We start from the raw sequence: 20254 nt of genomic DNA on the forward strand, positions 1-20254 counted from the left end.
AGCTAGTCAAGCTGTTTCATACAGTTTTACTCCCGCTATCCTTCACGTAGTCTCAAACATGAAAATAAAGATTCAATTCAATTCAATATGGTGTTTTGTGACGTTGAAACCCACATATCAATCAATCTACTTGATCTTCATACTCTAAAGAGATACGCTACTAGTCATTGTATCTAAAACAATACCGGGGACACAACGACCAGCAATCCTCGAGTTGCAGAAGTCTCACTTGATGCACTGTCCTGGAAAGTTGGCTTCGTTGCGTTCGTTCAAATATTCGACGACGAAGAAGGCGAACGACTGCACCAACGTCGAGTTCTCGTCGAGGTCAGCGTGAGATCCCTGGCATTCGCAAAACTGTGCGCTAACAAAGGCGTCTCCGCAGCCTCTCTGCGCTTTCATGTGGCCGAGAAGACTAACGCCCTTTTGCGTTGTGAGGTATTGATTGAAATGCAAGCCGGGATAATTGGACAGCGCTAAGAGTGTGGCGTGGAGGTCGTAAGCCGTCACTAGACGCCGTTGATTGACCTGATGGCATGGAAGAATAAAAGGTGAAAAATATCTGTTATGACGTTGCTCGACAGAAGATGGTAACATTTCACGATATCTTTAGAGACAAGGCTTTACAGTGTACCGCCACACAATGGTCACAGCATCAATATTTGCACTAGATTATCGCTTGTTTATGCTTAGTCGTAAAACACGTTAAAATCTGAAATGTGACCAAAATACTACACAAGGAGGGGAGCCTCACGTTTTACAAGTGTTTCTGTATAGTAAGAATACAATGTGGCGCACCTGAAATGACTCGTAAGGTTTTGCATACCATGTAAACTACTGGAATTGTAGCAGGCAAAAAAAGCACTTTTGAAAATATGTTAACCTTTTGAATTCAACTTTCTGCAATACCTCTTCTCTTATTTCCGAGAAATTTGGCAATTAGTTTTTCCTGATGCAGCCTGTTTTTCTTTTGCTTGTTGTTCAGATTTTCCCAAACGGGATCGGTAATAAACTTTTCTTTCTTGAATTTTTTTCATAACTCGTTCTTAAAACTTGTAACTACCAACAAAACTACAGTTCAGTAAAACAGCGAAGTTCTAAAATAATCGCCCTATATTTCAGAATAAAGACGATAGTCTTTTTGGGGACCTTCAACCCAAAAATTCTGGTCTGTCTGTCCGTTTGTCTGTTTGTCTACCCTTAACAATACCAGGTGCATCAAACGGCACCAGCCGATACTCCGAACTGCCGACCCCATTTGCAGCACCCACCAATGCTGCTCAAGTTTCAGTGTTCATACTAGCGCGATTGTCATTTTAAAAAATGGGCAGATCCCACGTACAGTGGACATCGACGATATGCGAAGCACGAATGAGAAAGAATATATGTCATTTTAAAATCATCACAACGTTGCGAGGTGAAGGTTTATGAAGCCGTACATGTCTTCCGGGTCATGATTATTATGTATGGATGTGTCGTTTACCTTCGTAATCTATTAACGTCACATGATACCAAATTTAGTCTATGTGGAGCTAGCGAAACGACCGCGAGCACGGTATGAGCGTGGTATGTTGTCATGGTCTCACATGACTCGCGTGCCAGAATTATCATGTTTGCACCAGTCATATACTTTTGTCTTCTATTGACATCACTTAAAATCAAATATGGTACATGTGGAGCTAGCGAAACGGCCATGAGCGCATCATGAAGGGCCCAATATACTCCAATGTAGCGTTGACGCGTCCGCACGCTGGGCAGAGCGACGCTACGTTACCAAAACGGCAGCACTCTATAGTCTGACACCAGGCGCGACCAGCGTCCTTCGGCGAGGTCCGATGACAATCGGCGCGAAATGCGACATACTGCATTTCGCGCCAATGCATTACCCAAACAACACTGCGTCTCCCTTTTTTGCTGACGGAAGGACGCCGGATGCGCTGAAACGCGCATGCGTCAAAGCAACGCAGCGTGGCGCACCCCTGCGAGTATAGGGCAGGACCAGCCTGGCGTGGCAACGCTGGCGTGACGTGACGAAATGAACACCAGCGAGCACGCGCACCGCGTCACGTCAGAATGTATTGGCGCCTTGACTGTGGCACGTAGTCATGTTCTCACACGACACACATGATTATCATGTTTGCACCACTCACATACATTCGCAATTCACTGACATCACGTAATTTAGCATGTGAATTTAGAATGTAATTTAGCTTGTAATTTGGCATGTGTGAAGCTAGTGAAATGGCCACGAGCTCACCATTAGTGTGGCATGTAGTCATGTGGTTACATGACACACATGTCTTGATCATCATGTTTGCACCAGTCACATACCTTTGTCATCAATTCAGCAATGTAATACCGAATTTGGTATATGTGACGCTAGCGAAACGGCCGCGAGCGCATCGTGAGCTTAGCACGTAGCCTTGGTGTTCCATGACACGCATGTCATGATTTTCATGTTAGTGTCTTTCGCCTGTGTTCGCCATGCAGTCATGTCTTACCATACGAGTTTTTCAACATAGATAGATAGATAGATAGATAGATAGATAGATAGATAGATAGATAGATAGATAGATAGATAGATAGATAGATAGATAGATAGATAGATAGATAGATAGATAAGCTCAATCTCGCCGAAGTTCGCTAAGAACTGCCTCGAATTTAAAAGCCATTTATGCGCATATCTGTTTGTCTAACGTTCATCGATCAATTTGCACCTAGTAACATTAAATAGTATTTTTTTCATGCCAGCCTATGCACTCACTTTATAGTGAGTTGAACGTGAGCGTCTGAAAGCAACCTGAAATCTCTTCTAAACGCGCTAATTTCTTTTATTCCGATTCCGGGACAGTACACGTATTGGTCGAACAAAAGTTGGCTATAGAAGTACTAAACTGCTTTTTTTTGCTAAAACCTGCTTATGTAAACAAAAGCCACCCACCTCAAGGTTTACCGCCACTGTGGGATATCTGCGCAGAAATGTCTGAGGCAACACTATGAATCCGAACGGGGTCTTGTCCTCATGGCGTCCGATCTCGGAAGCACGGGCCACGCCGAAGCGGGCACAATAGTCGCTGAGCATAATGACTACGGTGTCGTCGAAGAGGTGGCGCTCTATCATGTTTCTCAGCAGCCCGTATACAGGGCCATCCAATACGAGCAACGCGTGAGGATTACTGTGTGGCACGTCCGAGATCCACACGTACGAGAACAACGGAATGCCGTTGGCGGCATTCAGCTGAATGACATCGCCCAGGTAGTCAAGAATAACCTGCGAACAGTCATTAGGGTGTGAAAGTCTTGCTTGGTCCTAATCACCTGGAGCCTATGGCCATTTTAATTTCACCGAAAAACCACTTCGCCAAGCAATCCGACGACAACATATTTAACGACTGTCCACTTTTCAAGTGAAATGCGTAATCCCTCGTTTTCCGCTTACCGGAATGTTGTTCACTGAACAATTAAATCTCAGTCTCGGTGATATGTTAACAATGTACATACATCACCATTGACCACCACATTTAAGACGTTATATCCTTTCATTTGTCCCGTAACGCGTACAGTACCGGTACGTAAGTGACCACAGCTTTTTTTTTCTTTGCTGTATAAATGTGAACCATCATGCACATCAATACAGGCTTCTAACCGGTGCCTTTAAATTATTTGTCCTCACACCGGTGGCACATTATTGTCTGAAGATGAAGCACCACCTGCCGATCACCCGTTTCTCAAAGAAGAACCCGATACCTCGCGGTAATCGATCGGTTGGCGTGTCTGTACCAGTTTGCGTTATGTCTGCATTTTCTACGTATCCCGTGCATACTACAACGCATGATAGATTTGGTTACATTCACAATTCTCGGTGCCTGAAGGTACATAGATTGCATTTATAGATCACGTGACGAGTCTACATCTCATGCAGACAGAGTCTTCAGTGCATTGCGCTCATTTTTTATACGCTACTTTTGCTTATATGCTTTCGCAGGCATCACTGACCGTGCTCACTAAAGTGTTCATTGCCAATTATTCCTTAAAAATCATCACTACCACCATGTTTTTGCCATGAGTCATTGCGCGATAGCATCGAACGCAAAAAAAAAGCCTTGGCCAGTGTTCTATTTAACGAGACAGGGAGCAAGCTTTTCAATAGAGTATTCAGGATGCCATCACGACACTAATAGCTTGGCACTGAGTGAAATCAAATGTGAGGCCTGCATTTTGTCGCACTAAGACGAAACTAACAAAGTATAGGGCCATGACTGGTTTCAAAGTTTAAATTCAAGGAACACGCATCCATACGATTCGCTATTCTACTGCTAGGGCTTAAAGTGCTGATGACAACGCTTTTTTGCTAACAAAATACACCTACACATGAGGAGAGGCCTGAACGATCCCGAACAAAAGCTCAAAAACTGCTATTTCTCCTAATAATACGCGAAAATAAACCAATACTTTAGGAAATTATAAGAATTCTCGCTTCTAAGAGTAGTGTTTGGTATCAGCGTCCCCATACGGCGACCGCATATACACATCGGCTCAATATGTTTATTGTGGCAAGTATAGAAGCGTAGGAGAACTTCTATTCTGGTGCCGTTCTGGTGCAGCAAACTAATTGATTGATTTGTGGGGTTTGTCGTCCCAAAACCACCATATGATTATGAGAGACGCCGTAGTGGATGGGCTCCGGAATTTTAGACCACCTGGGGTTCTTTAACGTGCACCCAAATCTGAGCACACGGGCCTACAACATTTCCGCCTCCATCGGAAATACAGCCGCCACAGCCGGGATTCAAACCCGCGACCTGCGGGTCAGTAGCCGAGTACCTTAGCCACTAGACCACCGCGGTGGGGCGTGCAGTAAACTAAAGCGTACACCCTGAAAGCATAGCAACTTAGATAAGTTTGTCGTCCCAAGCACTTCTCTTCATTTAGGGTAACCACACTCTAATATTTTTGGTAATTAAAATGTGTATTTATATGGCAATGTCAGACAAACTAAAACAATGCCTCACTCACCATGGCAAGACAGTGCTGGCAGTTTTCTTTGTGGGAGTAAACGCTTGTCTGACCTTTCGCTCTCTTATAGTGAGTGTTGGGAACTCCCTGCCGCACAGAGTAGGCATACTCTATGGACAAGAGTGCTGGTACTCTGACTGAACGAGAGTGAACAAGCTCCCTCGACAGAGTACAGTCACGCTTCTGAGCTAGAGTGCATACACTCTATGTGGGATTTACACTATTTTCCACAGTTGTACAACCTGATTGGTCTAGAGTGGATCAACCCCCTTTAAGAGTAGAATAATTCTTGCTTCTAGGACATCCGCATAAATGAGAGATTTTGGAAGTATTTTCTACAGTATACCAGTGAACATGCCACATCACATTGTTTCACATTGCTTACGTCAAATATACGGGATGGACATCGACCCGCACATTATAATCCTACACTACACAGCAACACTGAACACATATCGCTCCCGCTACGGACAACCATGAACACAGCGACCGGCATATTGCCACGTGCATTTAGAAAACAAAATGAACAGGTCTGTCTTATCGAGTTCTTTTAGCAGCGTCACGCGTGAAACCGAGTTCAGCCATGAGCTATGCTGATGCCCGATATCTCGCGACGCAACGAACAGATAAGAGACCACGACATCTACCGCCGCACAGTCTGGTAGCCACTGTTATTTTTCTTTCCATTGGGCGAACAGGAGCAAGTGCAGCGAGCAGCCAGAGCAGCACACGGGAGTAACGGGGACGTGCGCTTTCGTTCCGCGAATGAAACATTCGCGCTGCTCCGCGAGCAGAGAAAAGAGAGAGAGGCCGTGATGTCACGAATCATGTGACCAAACTTTTCCCGCGCTTGCTTTTCGGAGCATTTCGCGTGCTCTCGTTGTCCGCACGAAGTTATTCCGCGCCAGTTTCGCCAGATACGTGCCGGTGGCTTTGTGTCTGCCTTTCTCGTGGCGATGAATGGTGAAGCCGAGTGGATGTTCATGGCAATGCTAAAGGGGTCAGCTCTACGCGCTACACCAGGTAAGCATTGTGTTTCGCAAAAATTAGCTACGAGCGATAACAGCGTCAATTAACGGCTTTGTTTGTGCTCACTACAGTCGTTATCGATGTCTTGGCTGCGCGGGAGAGCATTGACGAGAATCCCCACGCTAAGCGCATAACTAACAAGCATAGGCCATATTTCGCAATACTTTTTGCCGGTTTTTTTTTATTTTTTGTGCTGAATGGCCCATTTCAGGTAGCGGGAGCGTCGCGGTGTGTGAGGAAACGACGGACGAAGACGGAGCACGTAATTTGCGTATGTATGCGCCACGGGGCCGCACTTTTGTGTTGTACTGTCGAATTTGCTTCTGCCGTTTAACGTCACTTTACTGGTTGACGTTTTGAAATTATTTACATGCCTGTTTGAGTATACAAAACAAACCTCTTTATGTTTGCGTTCAGCAAGGGCTGATGACATGCTACATTCTGCGTTAGAACGGTGGTTTGGGCTAGTTGGTGGTGCATACTGAAATTCGAAACAGCGCGAAATGACGGGACAGGGAAAACGACGACACCAGCGCCTTGTGTCGCACTGTCCCCTGTGCCATCTTTTCGCGCTGTTTCGAATTTCAGTATGGTACATTCATCGCATCCGGAGGCGTTTACTTTGCGAACAGAGCACCATAATCATTTCACGTCGCACAGAATAGGCACCTCAGCAGAGTTTTTACACTCGCACTTATTTTGCACGTGCAGAAACCACCAGTTCATCAACCGCCAACGAGATGGGAACGGGCCCAGCGCCACAAGGAAAAAAAGGTGGCGGAGGTGGGCTTCTACTGCTGCAGTGCCCAACACATGTGCTTTAAGCAAGCTTGCCTTATTTCTATTTCAGCTCCTGAGTGGACACCAGGGGAAACTAAACTCCTAATATACTATTACTATAAATACTTCCCTCAAGTTGGCGCTTTCAAAAAGTTGAAGAACAAGAAGATGCTTTTTAAACAAGTTTCTCAGGATCTGGCTGATGTGCTTGGATGCAGCAAAACGCCACAGCAATGTAAAAATCGCGTAAAAACGGTAAGGAGGCAAAAGAGAAAAGCGTGCGATAATAACATGTCCGGTGCTCAACCTTGCCCCGTCCCATTCGACGATGAAATGCGAAAAATTGAAAGCATTGACGACAGCCTCGAGCCCGAAGTCCTAAGGGACTCTTATGGAGCGACGTACAAGGCAACTTCATCAAGTTCCGACAGCTCAGCTGATGTATCCTCAACATCACCTGAAATCTCCAGTACTCCGGCGAGTGGTTCAGACAGTGGGAAAAGCACAAAAGTGCCAGCAGATACCGAGAAAAGGGAACTTCGCGCTCGTACCAGTCGTATGCAGCAGATGCAATATTTTTTTGACCAAATGCGAGCTATTAGTGCAGAGCGAGCGGCTCGCAGGGAAGAGCTAGAAAAAGAAAAGGAGATGAGGCGCGCCGAGCGGCGAGCTGAGCGCATTCAAGAACGCCAGGAGCGCCGCAAGATGCACGAAGACAAACTTCAGCTCATCCGCGAGGCCCTGGGGTTCAAGCAATAAAGAGGTGCACTTTGGAAAAACATGTTTTCATGACTGGTTATTTCCTACTCAACCATAATGTCCCTGAACATTGGCAAATTGAGATGCTGCTCAAGTGTTGCATTTAATGTTTGAGCACGATATGCTTCCATTAAGACAGATTTTGTGGCTGCCTCCTCTTTGCCCCATATTAGATTTCAGTCTTTCTCGCTTAACCTCTGCAGGCGCCCGTAAGAGGCTCTCTTCTCTGGATGTTTCGCTGTGGACTCTGGCTCCACTAGACTTCGAATAATTAGCACCCTGAGAGTTCAGATGCATGCCTGGAACTAGACCATGAGGCGAGTCACCGTTGTCGATGCAGATGTTGAGGAGGACACAACATGCGAGGATAAATTTTGTCATGTTGTCTACTGTCGTGAGGTCCACACTCTGCAGCTGCCGAAACCTACCCTTTAACTCCCCAAACGCATTTTCAATTACCACTTGGGTAGATGAAAATTTGGCATTAAATGCCTTGTCACAGGCATCGAGGCTTCCGTAGTCGCGAATGGGAGTCATTAGGTACTCGCGAGATGGGTACGCTGCGTCCCCAAGATTGTGGTATTTCCCAGCGCAGAGTTGAGGCAGTTTCTTCGAAACGGTTGAAAGCCGGAAGATCCTGGCGTCGTGAATTTTGCTGGGTGCACCTGTGCTGACATCTAGGAACCTCTTCCGGTTGTCGCATATTCCCTGCAGCGTCAAGGATGGGTAGTGGTGCCGATTCACATACACTGACCGCACTTTACCAGCAGGGCACCTTACCGGAATATAGCTTCCGTCACTGCAGCCAATAGTGTCCGGAAACCCTGGAACCTACAAGTTTGAAAAAAAATGTTTGAAAGTTTCACAGAAAGAGCAAAAGGAGCTAACAAAGTAGCAAGGGAAGTCGTGCCCTAATTCAAGCTTCAAGCACAGCTCATTTTCACATGATTTCCTTGGATGTTGGTTTTGTACTTGTATCTGTTCGTTTTGTGCAGTACTAACGTAATTTCGTTGGCATGGTTACGTGCGCAATAAAGCGTGAAATGCATTGACAGTTCTAGCAAAGGGTCATTACGCACAGTAGCCGATAGCTTCAGCTTGACATGTTTTTGCAAACTCTACTACGTGCAGGTGTGAAGAACTTCCAATGTAACTGAAAACAATGGCTTTGCGAGCTCTTCAACATCCCCATGCAGCTTACAGCATAAATGATAACTCACTGCTTGTTCCAACCGTACTGTTATACACAAAGTTCAAGGGTGTCCTGTATATATTATGTTTATCAGAAATTACATTGCCTTTATGAATAAAAACACAGCTTTGAAGAATCATTCCGATGGAAGCGACTGGCATGCTGCTTTGATTGAATCAAAAACATTTTTGCAGATGGAATTGAAAGTGGGGTTTTTCTTACCTGCTTAAAGTCGATGGAAAGTTTCTTCATGTCATCTGAAAAGGTCACAATGCGTGGGGCTATGTCGAGAAAGAAATCCATGACTCGATACATCATCCTGTGGTGCATGCTTTCCCCAACTTCAAAACGTCCTGCAACATCCCGTATGCAGGATTTGTTGGCGGCATACCTGCAAGAAATGTGATAACTCTATAATAATCCTAAATGGTAAACCAGCATTTTACGTTGCCAACAAGCATTGAGCGAAGTGTCGGAAAAATCTACATCTGCCCAGTTGTCTGAACATGTTTCAGAGCACATTTGGTGCAGACGTGCAGTATTTTACCCCTAAAATGCCTTACAACAGCACATGCAAGAATTGAATGAAAAAAATGAGAAAATAGAATCCAGTACGATTCGGGAACTGAAATGCGCGTGCAGCAAAAAAGCGATTACATGAGCCTAAGACTAACGGAACGTCAGTGGCACGTAAAAGCAAATTCCTGGCAGCATAAGCATTTAGTGAAAAATCAGTTGGTAAACCTTCATGCGGCGTATTAGTGCATTTAAGTTCAGGCTTCGCTTCCGGGAACATGTGCCATGAATTTCATGCCCTTAAAATATGGCAGGCACCTCGTAGACGTGCAATTACCCCTTCCCCCCACACACACTCACCCGAGACCATGTTAATTCTTGCGAGGTCATATGCGCGCATTTCTCCTTCAATTTCTACGTACACATGTGAAGTTTACGTGAACTCTAAGGCGTCGTGATATGCGCGCCGTTCTCGTGAAGCTCGGCAACAAATGCAGGCCCGAACTCTCACACCGTTTCCTGCTTTTACATATTAGTTTCGGACCCCTCCACTTTCTAAATTCTCATCTGTTTAACTACACCTCCTGCGTCCTGATCTCTTGCTTTTCTTCCAGCACAACTCCGCCAGCACCCGGTCGATGTTATGCGTACGCTGCCGGGGCACGTCAGCGAGCACGTACGACAATTTCACACGCCTGAGTTTGTTGCAGAGCTTCACAAGTAGGGCACTTATCTTACAACTAAGCTTCTCTCTTTACTGCTATATAATTGTAATACTTTACCATAGAAAGGACAGGACATGCTCTTCAGGGGACTTGGGGGGTAGGCCTCCGTGGTCTCTTCTTAAAGGGTAGTGCGGCGACTTCGCGGATTCGGGAGCAAGCGCATTTGCAACCGACCGTGACAGTCGGAAGTTTCTGCGAAACTGGCGAGGTAAAGAGAAAAAAAGCAGGCCGGTTATTGATTACGCGTTTTAAATACAATGCAGCGGCTCACCTCTTCGTCAGAATACGCGGCAACCGTCTTTTCCAGGTACGACTCAACCTTCGGTCGCTGCTCCGGCAGAGAGAACAGGTACTCGAACATAAACTCGTACAACGTCAAATCGTCGTCGTCATCGCTCCTGATGCTCCTGTCCGAGGATGAGCTTGCGCTTGAACCTGTGGAGCTTTCAGCATCTAAAAGTAGCAGCAATTCCTCGTCCAGACGGCGGCACTTAGCTGCTTCCGAACGCATTGAACGACTATCGCGGCTGCTGGATTCCGCCATTTTTTCTCCGCCACCCCGGGGATAAAACCAGAAGTGACGTAAAAGAGGTCATGTGACTTCCTCGGCGTTCCCTGTTACTCCGCCGCTGGCGACGGAGCACCGAGAACTGCTCTCGGCTGTTCTCGGCGCCAAAAAAGTGCTCCTCCTCGACCAATAAAACACAACGTCCCTGCTCCTGCCCGACTACTGGAAGGCACCAGAACTCGCGAGAGCACTTTGAGTGCAGTTTGAAGTGCTCCTGTTCGCCCAATGGAAAGCGCTATTAGTTGTGCATGGCCCCGCGAACACCGGGCATCCATTCGGGCCTGCTGTCCAGATTTTTTACCGTCGCGGAGTGGTGTGTCAGCTTGTTTTCGGGCGTAAATCAGCCCAATAAATATTTTATCTGCCTATCTTCTGGTGTGTGCACCCGCCATGGCACCATCACCTACAAGACACTTGGAGGAGGTGCTGATGTTTAGCACATCCCCATCTCACCACGAAACCAGCACAAGTGCCTCCCAAGCGGCCGACACGCACGGAACCACCACAAAAAAACAAGAAAGAACAAACAAGCGCTGGCCGCGGGCTACAACGGTTACCAGCAAAACCTGGACCACTGCCAGCTACTGCTCGTAGCGTGAACCATCATTCAACTTCACCTGTGGAGGCTGACAGTGCTCACAGCCTTGTTATCATCGAGCAGCCTCGCCAGCCCTCGTTGTTTAGTGGCTGCACTTGTGAGGATGTACAAGACTGGTTGAACCTTTACGAGTGGATCGCAGCCCCGTACAAGTGGTGTGACGACGACAAATTACGAAACGTTTTCCTTGCACTTGAGGACTCCGCTAGCACCTGGTACGAGAAGCAAAAGCCCTACTCGACAAAGTGCGACATGTTTGAGAGGCAGGCACCTAAGTTATTCAGAAAGTTTTTGCAAAAAGAGCGAGCTGAGGCCTTGCTTCAATCTTGTGAATTGCTCCTAAATAAGCCCGTAACTATCTTTGCTGAAGAAATGCAAAAGCTATTCCACCACGTGGGTGTGAACATTGCTGAAGCCAATAAGCTTCAGTACTTATGAGGGCCGTCTAAAAGCAACGTTTTGTGGCTCCCATTTCAAACTCCGCAAAGAGCGTCATGAAGTGCATTAGCGAGGCCATCACCATCGAGAAGATGCTCGAACTACGCGCAAAGCAATACGACCGCAACTACCTTGCATCACTGTCCTGTCCGACTTCAATGATTCCCGTAGCACCACCGCAGAGTCACTTCGAGACGTGATGGGCCACGCAAGGTCCTACCGGACGCACAACCCGCAATCGCATCGTTCGCTGACGTCGTCCGGAAAAGAGTTCAGCAACACTCAATTTCACCGAAACGACATGGCCCACATCGCCACCTTACTCGGACACAGGTGTTCTCACCTACGCCACAACTCCGCGAAGGCAGGCAAGAGCAGGCAGACGAGATAGCCACACGCCACCACGCCGCATGCCATTCAACCCACCACTGAGATGCTGCAGAGGCCATTCGGTGACGAACATGCATCACCTCGACTCCACTAAAGACCGTCATGAATCACGGTCACTCAACCCAGATCCGGCAAATTTTGTCGTCTCGTCTCCGTGAAGTTGAGCGACGCAAGTGGACACCACTCTCATCACGGTGGGCCCACATTTGATGACCATGCGAGTGTTAGAAGATTTCACCGACCCCTGGAGTGCTGGCCTAGCAGCAGCAACGCTGCCGCCAGCCCCGGCCGCTGTTTCCCAGAGATGGCGTCTTAAGATTGTGACTAGTTGTGATCCTGCTTCGATGCGAATTGTCAGCATGGATACTGAACAACTCGAGGATCTTCCACCATCCGAATAAGAACTTTTGGACGATATGGTTTGAATATGGCGACGCCAGCAGAACACGCTGGCACCTAGGGACACCGGAGCCACCGCCCAGCAACAAGCAGCGTCTCGCTCGACGCCTGCTAACCACAAAAACACAGCTAGCACGGCCTTAAAGGAAGAAATCTGCTAACCCTGATGGCGTTCAAAGCAGGTGCCACGCATTGGAGGTGATGAACTCATCGTGGTGCTCAAGCCGCGCAAAACGCTGGATCTGAAGGTGACCTTTGCTCCAGGTCAATCCGGTGCTGCTGTACGCAACCTGATACGTGGCTGTGGGGAGGTGAAACTCACCATCTGGCCCTAATGGGATCAAAATGTGATTGTGTAAGAACTGAAGTTAGTGCCCGCCGCCGAGAGGCTCCTCGGTACATCATGTTTGTAGTCGGGAGCCACGAACTTCCGTTCTGCGGTCACGCTAAAGCCTCGGGTGACGTCTGCAAGCGTGTCATCAACATTTACTCAAGCAATACATCAGGCTCTCTCAACCAAAAGCTTAGGTGGGAACACGGCAACATCCTGTGTGTGAGAAAGCTGGGCGAAATGGACGTGGTAGTGGTCACCTTCGAAGGCAAGAGGGTGCCCCGTTATGTCCACTGCAGCAATCAGGTCATCCCTGTAAGACTTTATAAGAAGACTATTCCCGCCTGTCACCGATGTGGCACGGTGGGGCATCAGGCTGGCATCTGCCCTAGGCCGCAGTCAGGACGCTGTGGCCGCTGTAGCTCACAAGTGGTCACCACTTCCAAGCACGCTGCTGAACACGAGTGCTCACCTCGTTGCCTCATGTGTGGATACAGCCATCTAACCAGTGTGGCTGACTGTAGAGACAACTACGGGAAGCCGATAAAGCTGAGGATGTCACCAAACAACGCGAAGTCGAAGTCAACTCCCAAGGAAACTCCATCCTTCACAGTTAACACAAAGAAGCGTTCTTCTGCACCAGGAATACCTGGGCAAGTCAAGACGACCAACAAGGCCGATATTAGGACGAAGGCACCAAACGTACACTCCGGAGACTTCCAATCCCTGGCAAACGCCCAAAAAAAGGTGAGCGGTTGGGTTGGGGCTGCCTCCGGTCCTCTCTCCCCTTCCCCTACTGAAGTCGTCCTACAGCACAAAAATGTTGATCTCAGGCGCCTCAGTGAAATTAGAGCAAAAAAAATTTAATAGCTAGAGGAAAAATTGACCAGACTTTCACAGCCTCAGGCACACGCTGATCATTCGGAGCCTATGCAGCAAACTGAGCCACTGGACCTGGATGATAGGGCCTCGGTCTCATCAGGGCTGTCTAGCGACTCGCATTCTATGGGCAGCACAGCAGTAGGGCATAGTCCCGTTATTAAACACCGCTTAGAACATTTAGAAGACACGGTTGCGGACATGCCAGGCAAAATGTTCGAAGGCGTCAGGGCTTCCCGCAGGGAAATCTGGCAACGCGAGCTCTCGCTGATTGTGGAGAGCATAACTCCCGCAGTAACCGAGTCTGTTATGTCTATAGTGCAGGGCAGGACCAACGTTCAATTTAGGGAAAGCCGCTTTCACTCGCGTTTCCCGCGACCAGATACGCGTCGGTGAATTGTGATTCCTCGTCAAGACACAGCCTCACAGGAACATATTGCCACGTTCCATTTCCCAAGTTTTTGTTATCGTCCCAAAACACCACACGATTCTCAGCGCAAACCGCGCCTGCAGTTTTCGAGAAGGTTCCGGACTGTAGTAGATCAATTCGTAAAATCACGCCCACTGTGCGAACGGTACAGATTGTTCTGGAACCTACGCCACCGCCAGCGATAACGCTAGAACATTCGACAGCAAGAGTATAAATGCCGACGCGCTTCGCCGCTTGTCAGTTGTTGATCGAAGGCCGACGCTCCGTTCGCCGCTATCAGTCCGAGACTGCTATCTGTGCAAGACTACTGCTGTATTTGGACTTTTCCTTTACCGGGCACAGGTTCGCCCAAATAAACAGTTAAATTCCAACACGAATTCTCCTGTCTTCGGCCCCGTCACGACCCCGTGACATCTGGTGGAGGTGCTGCTTCGTTCATGTACCGGACACCCCCGTCAAGCCGTGAACCCAGCCAACGTCGCGGAGAAGACACCGACGCCAACCAAGAGCAGCGAACAAGCCACCGACAGCAAGGTCTTCCACCAGAGTACGGGCTTCTACAAGAGAAGGCGCGGAAGGCCAAGGCCATGACCTCTACTGCAGCGACAATAACAACCGAAGCGTCCCAGCCCGCGATCGTCATTCATCAACCCAGGGAACCACCAACATTTCATGGGTCATTGTTTGAAGACCCGGAAACCTGGCGAGAAACATACGACCGTGTGCCCGCCCTCAACCACTGGGACAACGAAGAAAAGCTCCGTCGCGTGTACTTCTACCTGGAAGACACCGCAAGGACCTGGCTAGAGAATCGTGATTCCACGCTTCGAACGTGGGATGTCTTCTGCGGCGCATTTCTGCAAACGTTCGCGAGCGTCGCTCGCAAAGAGAGGGCCGCTGCTCTACTAGAGACCCGGGTTCAGCTACCAAATGAGAAGGTTGGAATTTTCACAGAGGAGATGACCCGCCTATTTCGTCACGCTGACCCAGACATGCCTGAGGAGAAGAAAGTTTGTTTTCTCATGCGAGGGGTCAAACAGGAGCTCTTCGTGAAACTAATCAGGAATCCACCGAACATCGTCCAAGAATTTGTATCTGAGGCAACCACCATCGAAAAAAACCCTTGACATGCGCACCAGACAGTATAATCGTCGCCTGACTCCAGAATGCGCTGCTGCTCAAATCAGTGACTCCGAAAAGCTGCGTGAAACGATCCAAGCGATCGTGCGGGAAGAGCTGCGCAAACTGTTGCCTTCGGCGCACCCTCAAGTGGATTCGATCGCCGACATTGTGGGAGAAGTTCGGCAATCACTTCGAATTCCCCAAACACCGCTGCCCGAGCCAGAAACTATGAGTTACGCCGCTGCAGTGTGCCACAACGCTCCTCCCCGTCCACGCCAAAACGCCACCCCGTCGCACTTCCGTCGCCATACACCACCGCCGCCACCACTCCCACCGACGACCTACCGTTTACCAGCGGGCCAGCGCAGTGCGCCGAGAAAAACCGAGGTATGGCGCACCCCTGACCACCGCCCACTGTGCTACCACTGCGTCGAGGCCGGGCACACTTACCGTCGTTGCCAGTACCGACGGATGGGCCTGCGTGGCTTCGCCGTCGATTCACCACGTCCGCAGCCAGGGGAACGGCCACGTGACATCGCCGACTACCTGACACGAACTCAATGGACACCCCGAAGTCCTTCCCGTTCGCTATCGCCCAGCCGCCGCATGTCACCGCACCCCCGGCAGTACTCCGGCCCAACGTGGGGCCAGTCTCCTAGCCCGTATCCGGGAAACTAAGGGCAGCGACCGGTGGAGGTGCGGTTGCTGTGCGACGAACTACCGAAGATCCTCCGACGACGACGACGACGCGACGGAGCTTTCCGAACACAATGCCAACCAGGCAAAGCCCTGACGGCGAAAGCTCACTTACCGGAGGTGGCCTGACGACGCAACATGGAAGCAGCGGAACAAGCCGACGCAGCCGTGACCCGACGCCACGCCCTAACTGTAATGCGAGACGGCGAACCAGCGACATCGACGTTCTTATCGACGGCCACAGTGTGACTGCTCTCGTCGATACTGGAGCCGACTATTCTGTCATCAGTGGGTCGTTCGCCGAAGAAAGTTAGGACAGCTTGGAAAAGCCCTGAAATTCGCACAGCCGGAGGTCATCTCGTAACGCCTGCAGGAATCTGCACAGCGAGAGTCACCATTAACGGCCGTATTTATCCTACAGACTTCGTAGTCCTACAGCGTTGCTCGAAAGATTTCATCCTTGGCATGGACTTCTTTTGCCTCCATGGTGCTGTCATCAACCTAAAAACAAAGTCGATAACGTTGTCCACAGAAGAAGCACTACCACCGCGCACGCCGTCAGGACACCATCCCTTGAATGTGCTGGAAGAACAAGTCACCATTCCGCCTCGCTGAAGAGTCATTATTTCAGTCGGCGCTCCTAAATCACCTGACTTCGAAGGCGTCGTTGAAGGCAGTCAGCATCTGTTGGTCACCCGAAATATTTGCGTCGCCAGAGGAATTGCAGAGCTGCGGGGAAGCAACGCAACGGTTATGCTCACGAATTTCAGCAATGAGTACAAACATGTGAACAAAGGGATAACGGTCGCATACATCGAAGAAATCGTCGAAGCCACCAGTGCTTTCGCCCTCGCCGATTCTGCGGAACCTGCTCAGAGGAACCAAGCCCCTCCCATAACTTTCGACGTCAATCCCAGTCTTCCGAACGATAAGCAAGAACAGCTCAAGGCCCTGCTCCTGCAATACAAAGATTGCTTTTCGTCGTCATCGAAAATTCGGCAGACCCCAATCACGAAACATCGCATCATAACCGAAGAAAATGCCAGACCACTCCGTCAGAGTCCGTACAGGGTTTCGACGCCAGAACGTGAGGCCATGAAGAGACAAGTTGATGAAATGTTGTGGGATGACATTATCCAGCCGTCCAAGAGTCCATGGGCATCCCCCGTTGTGTTAGTGAAGAAAAAGGATGGGACCCTACGTTTCTGCGTCGATTATCGCCGCCTGAACAAAATCACAAGAAAGGACGTGTATCCTCTCCCACGAATAGACGACGCACTTGATCGGCTCAATAACGCCAAGTACTTTTCGTCAGTGGACCTCCAGACTGGCTATCAGCAAATCGAAGTCGAATCAGACCAAGAGAAGACGGCGTTTATAACCCCGGACGGCCTCTTCGAGTTTAAGGTGACGCCCTTCGGCCTTTGCTCAGCGCCTGCAACTTTTCAACGCGTTATGGATACAGTACTGGCAGGATTGAAGTGGCAGACTTGCCTTGCGTACTTGGACGACGTCGTCGTGTTTTCCTCGAGTTTCGACGAGCATCTTTGGCGCCTTGAAGCTGTACTTCAAGCCATCAAGACGTCCGGACTCACACTGAAGCCAGAAAAGTGCCGATTTGCGTATGAGGAGCTCTTGTTTCTGGTACGCGTTATCAGCAAGTCTGGAGTTCGTCCCGATCCACGGAAAACAGCCGCCATCGCCGACTTCCGCCGCCCGCTGACAAGAAGGCCGTGCGCCGATTTCTGGACCTGTGCGCCTATTATAGGCGGTTCGTGAAAAACTTCGCCTGCATCGCCGATCCTCTCACTGAACCTTACCAAAGCCGATGTGGTGTTCAAGTGGGAAACGCCACAGGAACACGCTTTCCAGGAGCTTAAACATCGCCTCCAGACGCCTCCGTTTCTTGCCCATTTCGACGAATTCGCCAAGACAGAAATACATACTGACGCAAGCAGCGTAGGTCTTGGCGCCGTTCTTGTGCAGAGGACTGACGGACTTGAAAGGATTATTAGTTACGCCAGCCGATCGCTAACCAAAGCAGAAGCAAATTATTCCACAACAGAAAAGGAGTGCCTCGCCACCATCTGGGCTACGTCGAAATTTCGCCCCTACTTCTACGGCAGGCCCTTCAAAGTTGTGATCGACCATCACGCCATTTTGAAGGACCCTTCAGGTCGCCTCGCACGTTGGAGCCTGAGACTTCAAGAGTATGACAATACTGTCATTTACAAGTCCGGCAAAAAACACTCAGACGCCGACTGTCTCTCTCGTGCGCCTGTTGACCAACCGCTACCCGACGACCCGGATGACGAGTACTTCTTGGGAACGATAACTACCGACGACTTCGCTGAACGACAGCGGGCCGACTTGGAACTTAAGGCCTTAATAGAATACCTCGAAGGCAGGACCGCCGAAGTCCCGAAGGTATTCAAGCGCGCACTTGCGTCGTTCTTTCTACGAAATGGTCTTCTACAAAAGAAAAACTTTTCATCGCTTCGAGCTACGTACCTCCTTGTGGTGCCTTCAGCTCTGCGACCAGAACTCCTCCAGGCCCTGCACGACAATCCGACGGCAGGGCACCTCGATGTTTCTCGCACGCTCGCGAGGATACAAGAAAGGTACTACTGGCCACATCTTACCACCGACGTCACTCGTTATGTGAGGACATGCCGGGACTGTCAGTGACGCAAGACACCGCTGACAAGGCCAGCGGGACTTCTGCAGCCAATTGATCCACCTTGCCGACCTTTCCAGCAGATTGGTATGGACCTACTGGGGCCGTTCCCGATGTCGGATTTCGGAAACAAGTGGATTGTGATAGCTACCGACTACCTCACCCACTACGCCGAGACAAAAGCCCTGCCAAAAGGCAGTGCATCCGAGGTAGCTAAGTTCTTCGTCGAAAATATCGTCCTACGTCACGGCACCCCGGAGGTCCTTATCACCGACAGAGGAACGGCATTCACTGCCGACTTAACTCAAGTGATCTTGGCATACAGCCAAACAAACCACCGCCGGATGACAGCGTACCACCCACAGACCAACGGCCTCACCGAGCGGCTTAACAAGACGATCGCCGACATGCTGTCAATGTACGTCGATGTCGAACACAAGACGTGGGACGCCATTCTTCCGTATGTGACCTTCGCATACAACACGACTGTGTCGGAGACGACGCAGATATCTCCATACAAATTGGTCTACGGAAGGATCCCGGCAACGACGCTCGATGTCATGTTACCCAACGTCACCGACGAAGAAAACCTCGATGTGAGCGAGTACCTTCAATGCGCCGAAGAAGCGCGACAACTTGCGCGTCTCCGTATCAAGAATCAACAGATGACCGACAGCCACCGTTACAACCTTCGACGACGCTTCGTGGAATACCAGCCCGTTAAACGTGTTTGGGTGTGGACGCCGATACGCCGACGTGGACTAAGTGAAAAGCTTCTGCGACGGTACTTCGGACCATACAGGGTAGTTCGACGTCTCGGCCCACTTGATTACGAGGTTGTCCCCGACGACATCACGAACTCAACGACGCCGATCGCGACCTGAATTCGTCCATGTCGCGCGCCTCAAGCTGTTTCATGCGCGCTAACAAACTGAACCAGTGTTTTTGTATTATTGCTGGATCGTATTTTATTCATTGTACTCTCTTGAATTATTATTGTCATTATTATTATTTTATCATTATTATCATTATTATTATCCAGTGTCTCAGCTTCCGACACCATCTCATTGCAATGACAGCTGATATTGTGAAGCCACTCTTACAGATTTCAGAACAAGAGAAAGACAAAGACGCGCTGTGTTGTTTTTGTTTGGTGGGATAGATTTCCGAGTAGAAGCGATGCGAATATCAAAACATGGAGAATGGCAAGAGTGACGTTTGGAACTGCCCCCAGCACTTCCTTGCTCACAGCAACAGTGCAGCACCACCTCAGCGAGTTGGAGGAGAAATTCCTGGAGACGATTAATCAGCTTAGGAGAAACATCTACGTTGACGACATAATAATGGGAGCCGAATCACCCAAAGAAGCCAAAAAATTTTACTGGGAATCAAAAGAGATTTTGCAGGAAGCGTCAATGACTCTCAGACAGTTCAACACAAATGAACCTGGATTACAACAAAACATAAAGAAAGACGCAAACGCAAGCTTCGAGGCTTCCACCGAAATAAAGATGCTTGGCATCAGATGGAACTTCAAGGAAGATAGGCTGTACCTACCATCGTTTGACACAAAAGACATCGATACCAGTGGTGCGCTAATGAAGCGCCAAATGTTACAGCTCACTGCAAGAGCATACAATCCTCTGGGACTCTTTACTTCATTCAAGGTAACAGCCAAACGAGCAATACAAAACATGTGAAGGAAAGGG

General features: G+C 49.1%; 3 protein-coding genes across 3 annotated transcripts in view; 1 reads left to right on the forward strand and 2 right to left on the reverse strand.

The window, feature by feature from the left end:
• Nucleotides 1-225: 225 nt before the first annotated feature.
• On the reverse strand, nt 226-5123 carry LOC142784603 (uncharacterized). Its single transcript, XM_075883023.1, has 3 exons — nt 5070-5123; nt 2942-3271; nt 226-528 (listed from the first exon to the last, which is right to left on the reverse strand). The coding sequence occupies exons 1-3, from the start codon at nt 5121-5123 to the stop codon at nt 226-228; spliced, it is 687 nt and encodes a 228-aa protein (XP_075739138.1).
• A 781-nt stretch (nt 5124-5904) lies between these two features.
• LOC142784642 (uncharacterized) lies at nt 5905-7606 on the forward strand. The gene is made up of 4 exons (XM_075883071.1): nt 5905-6039; nt 6257-6316; nt 6757-6828; nt 6896-7606. Exons 1-4 carry the CDS (start codon nt 5973-5975, stop codon nt 7582-7584), a joined length of 888 nt encoding a protein of 295 aa, XP_075739186.1. The 5' UTR covers nt 5905-5972; the 3' UTR covers nt 7585-7606.
• Nucleotides 7607-13271: 5665 nt separating this feature from the next.
• The window catches only part of LOC119182064 (piggyBac transposable element-derived protein 3), a 34952-nt gene continuing 27969 nt past the window's right edge, over nt 13272-20254 (reverse strand). The window contains 1 exon segment of the mRNA XM_075883024.1: nt 13272-13346. Within this exon segment, the coding sequence (XP_075739139.1) occupies nt 13272-13346 (75 nt within the window).

This window comes from Rhipicephalus microplus, unplaced genomic scaffold, assembly GCF_043290135.1.
Source record: "Rhipicephalus microplus isolate Deutch F79 unplaced genomic scaffold, USDA_Rmic scaffold_15, whole genome shotgun sequence".
NCBI classification, from domain to species: Eukaryota; Metazoa; Arthropoda; class Arachnida; order Ixodida; family Ixodidae; genus Rhipicephalus; species Rhipicephalus microplus.